Source organism: Azolla caroliniana, unplaced genomic scaffold, assembly GCF_043228905.1.
Source record: "Azolla caroliniana isolate FFs.n. ecotype wild unplaced genomic scaffold, voAzoCaro1.0.p SCAF_11, whole genome shotgun sequence".
In the NCBI taxonomy this organism is placed as follows: Eukaryota; Viridiplantae; Streptophyta; class Polypodiopsida; order Salviniales; family Salviniaceae; genus Azolla; species Azolla caroliniana.
The window spans coordinates 19,936,410-19,945,812 of record NW_028230446.1 but is presented as its reverse complement, the minus strand read 5'-3'; the positions used below and the strand labels follow the sequence as shown (position 1 = coordinate 19,945,812).

Below are 9,403 nucleotides of genomic sequence, written 5' to 3'. Positions count from 1 at the left end.
GATGATGATGATGATAAAGATGCAGAGGATTTGAATAGAATACATACATATATGTACATATAAGGGGCCGGCCACATCATCATCTTCTTTTCAGTTGACAATGGAATTGACAAGCCAAGCAAAAGCAAAGGAAGGAGAAGAATAGCTTCTTCTTCTTTTTTTGATACTCGTAATATACATATTTACATACATGATACATATATATACCTACCACTGCTACAGCTACAGCTACAGCTACTACTGCTGCTGCTATCTATACATATATATTAATATACATAAATGTACATACACTACTGCTGCAAATTGCTCAGACCTATCCAATCTAATTACCCACTACTATTATTATGTGTATCATACATATATAGTCTATACCCCCACCCACATACCTCTCTCTCTCTCTCCACCTTTCTTTTTCCTTGGAACACAGGGTAGTGGTACTCTCACACCTCTTCTTCCTCTGACGGAGGAGGAGGAGGAGCCCACATCTATATCTCTATCTCCCCTGTCTGTCTGTCTGTCTGTTTCTTCTCCTCATCCCTACTACCTCTCCCCCCCCCCCCCCTTGCAGGACATATTCTCCTCCATTTCTCTGCACATCTCTCTCCTCCTCCTCCATTTCCTGTCTTCTTCCACCATTCTCACTTTCTTTCATCATCTTCACCTCTTCTCTGCATAGCCTAATCTTCTTCTCAACCCCATCTCCATCAAACCCCCCTCCCCCATATCTGCTTCCTTTGTCCTGCTCCTGCTCCTTCGCCTCTGCTTCAGTATCTCTTCTTATGCTTGCCTGGTTTCTGTAGATAACCTGGTTTCTTCCACCCCCATCCTTCAGCGGAAGAAAAGCTAAACAAGTCAGGTCGGAAATCTCACATCCGGCTCCTTTTTTTTACTCTAATCTCCTGTGATCATTCGATGGGAATGTTGTTAAGCAACTCCGTTCTCTGTTTTCATTCGGATCTATAGGGTTTGGGAACATTTCCCCTATGTTGTTGCCACTATTTCTTCTTTACACAGAGTCTGTTTGTTTGTCTGTGTGTTAGAGAGAGAGAGAGAGAGAGCATGGTTTGTCTTTTTACGTGAGGCCACCAGACCAGATTTGATTTTAGGGCTAACAGAGCGATCTTGTTCTTTCAGGCAACGAAAAGAGATAATGCAAGAGGGCGGAGGGAGCGCCACACAGAGGTTAAAATCGCTGCAAAATACATCTCATACAACTAGATCTGGTGCAGATCTAACGTCTCCCACCATAACCATGCCATCGAATTCAAGCAAATCCCTACAGAAGAAGAGAGAAAGAAGCAATGAATTTGCCACCACCTCAATAACTAACATTCATAACGACATGATCAAACAACAGCGTCTCAGATCATCAAGCTCACCTGCTTCTAACACCAATAACAGCGATCATGATGAGGGTTTTCCTCATAATAAGAATGGATTACCAGATGTTTCGGATGGAGTAGCAAACTATAGCTTAGTTGGGAAAGATGGAGGCTTGTGTAGCCTCAGTTCGGTGGACAGGCTCTTAAACATCATGCACCATGAGAAAGTTCAGAAAACCATTGTAGATCTCACAGCTAACAGAACCATGCTAGCGAAAGTAGTCCTCTCAACCACCCATCACGATTTCCTCTCCAAATTCGTGAAACAAGGTGGCATCAGTTTTCTGGATCAATGGCTCCATGAAGCCTTACAAGCCTATGTAAGCCCTCATCATCCTTCCACTATTGCCTCAGATCCATCTCACAGCTCTTCCTTGAGCAAATCAGAAGCAGAGAAATCACACTACCACGAAGACCTGTTTCTCACCATTATCGGAGCTCTCGAGAAGTTACCCGTTGATCTAATCTCCCTCAAGACCTGCTCAATTGGGAAAACCGTGAAAAGCTTAAGATGCCATAGGAATTCTGAGATACAGAGAAGAGCCAAGAGACTTGTTGATATGTGGAAGAAACGAGTGGATGCTGAGGTCCAACAGTCTAGTACTGAAATGGTGTCACACCATTGTAATACTCGTGACATTCCATCCAACGGTGTGGATCATGTCATTCATGGAGGTGATGATGCAGGGTTGATTAAGAAACATAAGTCTAACTCTCTAATCACAGATCTTGCAGAAGACTCTGTCATCACATATGGAGGGAAATTTGCCTCTGTTGCTACTCTCTGTTCTTCCCCAGAAAGACGTTTTCTTAAAACTTCACCTTCTACTTATTCCTCCCCACTCTCTTCTCACCATTCCCAGAGTAGAAGCTTTTCTACCACCCATATCAACAGTACTATTAATAATAAGCCTGATTCTTATGCTCATGGGCTGTCCAATGATGGTATAAATATGTTAGCTAAGATCGCGGCTAGCGAAACCTCGTCCATGAACTCTGATGGGAATCTAGATCAGAGTGAACCTGCAACAACTGATAGACCAATAGTGACCATTAAAGCTTCCGGACATGATTCTCCAAAGATAAGTTCTCTTAAATTCCAAGAAAAAGAAAAAGCTTCCGAATGCAATCTTCAACCTTCTGTGCAAGCAGCAGTAAGTGGAATAACGGTGGAGAGATCAGAGCATTTGGATCGGATTTCTAGTAGTGTTTCTTCTCCTTCGGAAACTAATTCAAAACTTGATATCCTCATGTGTGAGAGTAGAGATCAATCTGTTGATACTACCAACTCTGAGATTATTAGTCGTGAGACTTCTGTAGGTTGTGTAAAGAATCACATTTTTCCTATGAAGGATGTGGGAGGGAAAAACGAAGATGATGTTTTGCAAAGATCAATGTATGAAGAGAAGAGGGTTGAAGCAGTCGGTGATAGCAGCGGTGTCACTGATATGGTTTCTGAAAGCAAAGATTCAGTGAGAACAAAGACTTGCGTTAATGGTGTAGAAGGAGGAGTCGCTGGGGAAGGTTTAGTAGAGGGACAAGCTAAGGATTCATGTGAACAAGAATGCTCAAGAATCTCTGCCCCAACTAGTATAGGTTCCTTGATGAAGCACAATCTATCTGTGGAATCTTTGAGGCAGGAAGCTGATGGATATGGTGATGATGATCGTATCAAAGTGCTCCCTCCAGTGATTAGTTCATCATCCTTGACATCAAAACACAGGAGTGAAATGGTGGATGAACATGCTCCATCTTTCGATTTGAACGAAATAGTTGTCAACTGTGAAGATGAGTCTGGTGGCAAAACACAAACAATTCTTAATGAGCCTGACTTGTTACCAAGTTCTTGTGGGCCGATAACCATCCCCATAGCGATCATGGCGGATAAAAAGGGGTCATTCACTCTACCTGTGTTATCATGCCAACCCATTGCCATACCTGGATGGAAGGGATCTGCTGCCACAAGTGCTTTTCGGCCGACTCAGCCTCGTAGTGGCTCCGAGAAAGCTCATAATACCACTAGTGGTGAAATGAATCATCTTTCTCCTTCTATTGCCAAGCCTACTAAACATGTGTTGAAATTCGATCTAAACATTTCATTGGATTCACCACATCCTTCAAATGAACTTGATTGTAATATCACACCAAATGCTATGAGCATGGTGCCTAATTCTACATGTGCATCCTCGTCTTTCGTGGTGGAGAATCAAGTGAATTCAAGCATTGTGCATGAAAGAACAAAGCCTCTTTGGGACTTAAACCAAACTGATGAAGGAGGGCCATGTCTTCTTTCGTCTGGTGAGCACATGGCTGAAGTTGTGACACAACGGGCTGGAAAAAACTTAGTAAGCTTTGATCTAAATATGATGGATGATACCGAAGAACAAGAATCCCTGTGTAATTCAATGACACCGAGGAATCAAAATTATTCAAATCCTTTGGCAACTCATTTGAATGTGCTGACATCGATTCCAATGCTTGCATCCGGGCCCACATCTGCACCGCCTTCTACTGTACCTTTCATCTCTCCTTCTACCATGCCATATGCTCTAGGTTCTTCTATTCATCCATGGCCAACAACAACAGGATCTACTCAAGATGCTCTGTTTCCATACAATGTGTGTATGGTGAATCCGGCGACGTTCCAACAAACGACGACATATCCTCCACCTCATCTAACGTCGGCCATCACATCATCTGGGTATGGAGGAATGTTCCCTTTGGCAACATCAACCCAAGCTGGAATCCGTATCCATGTACCTTACATGGAAACACATCAGATGCAATCTAATATGCCGATCCGAAATGCTATGGTATCCTTTAGTGAGGCCTCCAACTGTATGATGATACCTCCACATCACAAAAACCATCAATACATGATGATGATGGACATGCCAATCAGAGAACAAAATGCAGATGGAAAAAGACAACAGCAAAATCAATTTCATCACCATCAACATCAACAGCAGCAGCAGCAGCAGCAATATCAGCAACATCAACTTCAATATCAACATCAACATGAACAACAAAGTGGTCATTCGGATCGAGGGTCTTGGGGCAAGACTATGAATCTTGATTTGAATGCTGGGCCAGATCAGAGCAATGAAGAAAGAGGATTCACATCTATGCCTGCCAATGGTGTTGTGACGAGGAGGCATCATCAGATAGGTGTTGTGCAGCAGAAAGAAGAAGCAAGCTGGAACAACAACACGCAACGACAAGAGAGGATGATGATGAAGCAAGTAGGATGGAAACATTGAGCAATACTTACATACATACATAGAGTGAAAGGAAAAGAACACTCCCTAAATTTGATGTGTATAGTTAAGTTTTAATCTCACTATTAATTGCTACTCTGTTATGCTCTCTGTCTCTCTCTGTATCTCTCTCTCTGTGTCTCTGGTCCTCTGACTCTTATTAAAAAGTGAATGATTGGATGTCTCATAGAAGTACCTTTTCTTATGTTTTCATCTAACTTTGCATTTATAGTGGGGCGCTATTTCTTCTCCTAAGCTTTCAATGTATATGTTAGAACTTATGCATTACATTTATGTCTCTGTCATGGACATCTCTCTCTCTCTCTCTCTCTCTCTCTTTCTCTCTCTCATACATATATGTACACAAGACACATCCCCACCCCAATGTACAAATTTATGATTCTATCCTTAACACAAAGAAAACACCCCGGCGACAAAATATTTACACGCGAGAGAGTGTCGTACTCGAAAGCACCCCACCTGTGTGTCCTTGGTGTAACTATAATGCCACAACTTTTCTCGAAAAGTAGGATGTCCCATGCCCATTGAGGTGATGTGCTTCACTTGGTTTGTAAAAACGAAAAACAAAAGAGGCCTGTGGTTAAAACCGAGGTACTATATGTTCTTTCCTGGTAAAAAAGTGCTTGTTTGCATTTGGTGCTTTGTCTGGTTAAAGGTGTGGTGCTATTTACGCTTTCCAGGTTAAAATGTGTATGTTGGCTGCATCCCATCACTGATATCTACTATTTGTTGGATGTTCATGCTCAAAACAGAGAGAAAAGACAAACTTGGTTAATCATCTCTAATGCTGGCTTGTGTGAGAAGCCTAACACTGATTTATGTAGCTAGATCCCATTGAACAATGGGGCTAGAAAAAGTGCAGCCTTAGTATCATAAATTTGGTAGTAAGCAACAATCTTACTCGAGGAACTGCCCTCTAAGGTGCATAATGTGATTGATAGTGAGCATCTATTAACAAGCATTCGTTGGATTTTTACTGAGAAGAGCTAAGCCACAGGACAATTCAATGACATGGCTACCATATCATTTCATGAATGTTCTAATTTCTAGTTTGACATATCCTAACTTTACCTAAATGGTATCAAGAAAGGAATTATACCTGTTTACCTGAAAATGGGATGAATTAAGTATGTGATAATCATGAAAATCAGAGCGCAATGGCTTTGTTAGAACATGTGGAAAAGAAGTTTAACATGCATTTTACAAATCAAGTGCAAATCTATTCAAATGTATTTAGCCATCTTTCCCGAAAGAGTCAATGTCAAGTGACGCTAAAAATAAAATGCGAGAGTCAATGTCAAGTGATAGAATAAAGTTTGAAATGTGACAAGATACTTGGACCCATGGGTGCGCACTAGGTGTTGCAATCACTTTGTGGTGTCCCCTAAATCCTTTGCCATTGCCAATATCGTATACATACTTTAAATTTGCGTATTTGACAAATTACCAACCCTTTCACCATTTCATGGGTCACTTTAATGGTCTGCATTTTGTAGCTCTTTTGTCGTTATCTAGTCTTCGCAAGATATTCAATGCAAATGTAAGAGTTTGGTTTCAACTCCCTGCCATTAAGAAAAATTGTTGAAATATGCATTTGATTTAAAGGCTTTGGTCCTACATATGTTATAATCCTTCAAAAGGGTGATATTAAATTGTAATTAAAATATACTAGGCATCTAGACATTTTGTGTTACCACGTGACAAATGAATCATCTCACTTTTTGGTGTATCACGCATCATGTTCCTCCCACTATATTAATAGACTCACATTATTAGGTCTTTATTCTCAATTAATTCATTTGATTGTCGGAAAATCTTTGATGAATCCTCGGTGCAATGATCGAACAAGCATACTGCTTGATACCAATGCCTATTCGACTTATAAATCAGAGGCTGATTTTTAATGTTTTCATCTATATTTAAATGTGGAATTACTATACAACATTAGTGTCGAGATAAAATGATGAAAATCGTAACAACTTCAAATATGAGGGGAGGGTGGTTTTCTTGAAGAAGTGCGACAAGGTATTTCATCACCACACTAATATAAAGTCATACCATGCAATGATTGTTTACTCATTTGGATTGGCAAAAGAATGCTTTTCCACGGTGTTGCTAATACAATACACTTTTTCTTTGAGGGTATTCTTTAGTTGTGGCTATCTTTAAGATTGATTTGATATTTATACCGTTTCTTGTTACTGAGGATTGCTATGATAATTGCATATGATGTTGTCTTATCATGGAATAGTGTTACCTAGCTTAGGAAACAATGACCAATGCATTTTCCATGCAAACAACATAATGTCTTGTGTGAAATAATGTCATGTCCTCTAAGTAGAACCTAAAAGGTGTTCCCTACAATGTATTATCAACACTAAACACTTTGTAAAAAACATTATGGAACATTATGATATGATTTACAAAAACTAAAATAGAGACAATGTTGCATATAAAAGATGCTTCAAACTACGTGCTTCGTAGTGTGATGTGTACCTTACAGCAATCCACGATGCAATCATGAAACATGTGGCAATGATCAACACCAAATTCATGAATGGGAAGAATCCACATTATTATTTATGACATGGTTGAAGCTATTTTTAGCTACTTTATTCACCAAATCCTAGTAGACTCATATTAGCGACGATAAATTTCTAGAAGATGACCATTCAATGATGTTATTTAGTCCTTGTTTTATATACGATATAAAAAGAAACCAATGAATCGAAAATAAATTAACCAAGCACATGTGCATAATATCCTAGGTCGACCACTAGCAATAAAAGGAACTATTCAAACAAGGGATGTGAGCCACTATCACGACAAAAAGGAGAGCCAATAGGTCTAGGAAAACAATGTGCACAAAACCCAAAAAAGTTCTATCACATCCACATAAACAAAATTCAGGATATATCTCAAATCACATCATTGTCGAACTTAGAAATGACAACCTATGCATCTTCAATGCACGCATAAAGCAAATTGTCCACCTCTTCACAATGGCGTACAACATTGATTTCGTATATGTAAGAAAACATCATAATGCAAAAATGTCACGGCAAATGACATCACTTCATATTTATAGCATTAAATGAGGTTAGCACTATGTTATGGAACACCACCATAAAGTTCCACGTGATGTAGAACCATCATCCACATAGTACAACAACATACACACTAGAAATTATAGTAGGTTTCCACTAGAATTGCATTTGTTATGTTTCTACAAGAGAGGATTAATTCTTCCTATAGTAGATGTCGTAAGTACCAATCCGAGGACAAGGTGACAAGTTACTGATTGGGTTGATTTCCTAGAAATGACACATCCGTTGTAGAGAGAGAGAGAGAGAGAGAGAGAGTTTTGCTAGTGTTCATTGAAATTAAGAGTGGACATTGTGACCAATTCAAAAATGTATGTAGTTATAATTTTAGGATAAAAATATTGGGAAAAAACAAAATTGAATGAAAGCAATGATAGTATGGGCTCTGTCATGTGTGAATGTGGATTTCCCATTTGGGGGAGAAGCCAATTTTGTAGCATGGTGCAACAGAAGCAGTACAATGTGTGATTTGTGGGTTTCCATATCTCTCAAAAGCATTGATATGTTGGTGTTGCAAAAATGCTAGATTCACCAAGGAATTTGTCAAAGGCATTATGAAGTGCAATGCATCCCAATGGGATTGGAATCCATGATACACAAAAATTGTAATAGAATATGTTTCACATATTATTTCATGTATACCATATTTCTTATGTTGCAACATTACTGCAAAATCTTCTTCTTCTCCAAATAAGGATACCATAGCTCATCGATACATGTTAGAGTAAATTCTTGATGAGTTCAAAGAGTGAAGCAGTTGGACAATTCCAAAAGTTCAAAGACCTTGTGTAGAAAGAATCCAAATTAGAAAGTGATTGAAGGTTAATGATGCATTTGAAAATGCCATTTTGAATAGGAAAGAAATGTGTTTAGGAATATCTTCAGATTGACATTATAAAGAAAATAGTCTTGAATGCGATCAAAGTTGGAGCATTGCGATTGATTGTCATATTAAAACTCACAATCTTCATAGTGTATTTGACTACTCTACTTGCATGTAACCCCAATACTTTGTCTCACATCGAAGAGAGGGCCCGCCCATGTGTGTGGAGAATGATTGTTAAATTTTACACAAGATCCATACATCTAGATGGAAGACATCTAAGACACCACTAGTCACATCTTGATCCTTTGGAAATTGATGTCAATGTTGCATCCCAAATGAACATGCTTCACACACAACACTCACTAAATTCTCATGAAGTTTGCTTTGGATTCCTCTTGTTTGCATTATCTATTACTTTTGTAAGTTGATATGTTCGATCCATTTGTGTCATATTTTGATGTTAATATTGCCTATTTGCTTTTTTGCAAGCATTTTGTTGCCAAGAATTCCATGTTGTTGGCAAAACATTTCCGACTCTTGAGAGGGAAACTCTCGTCCATTGTCAATATCAATGGTTTCAATTGCATGTTTGATTTTCTAGACGACATTTAAATGCACTGAATGTTGAAAAGTTTCTCCCTTATGCTTCAATATATTGACTATAGTCAATCTTGTTGTGTTTGTCTATGAATGTGATAAAGTATTTTGCCCAGGAGATGGGTGGAATAGAAAATGAACTACAAAGATTAGAAAGTACTAGTTGTTGTGGGTCACTATTGTTTGTGTAGCTTGAGGAAAATGATTTATGTTACA

The 9,403-nt window shown here is 39.0% G+C and overlaps 1 protein-coding gene across 1 annotated transcript; it reads left to right on the top strand.

Annotated features, from left to right (window-relative positions):
* The first annotated feature begins 662 nt into the window (after window positions 1-662).
* On the top strand, window positions 663-4,738 carry LOC147858387 (uncharacterized). The gene is made up of 2 exons (XM_087327014.1): window positions 663-856; window positions 1,135-4,738. The coding sequence occupies exon 2, from the start codon at window positions 1,151-1,153 to the stop codon at window positions 4,640-4,642; it is 3,492 nt and encodes a 1,163-aa protein (XP_087183140.1). The 5' UTR covers window positions 663-856; window positions 1,135-1,150; the 3' UTR covers window positions 4,643-4,738.
* Window positions 4,739-9,403: the final 4,665 nt, after the last annotated feature.

Coding starts and splice junctions, on each gene's coding strand:
- LOC147858387 (XM_087327014.1), top strand. CDS start 1,151: ATGCAAGAGGGCGGAGGGAGCGCCACACAGAGGTTAAAATCGCTGCAA.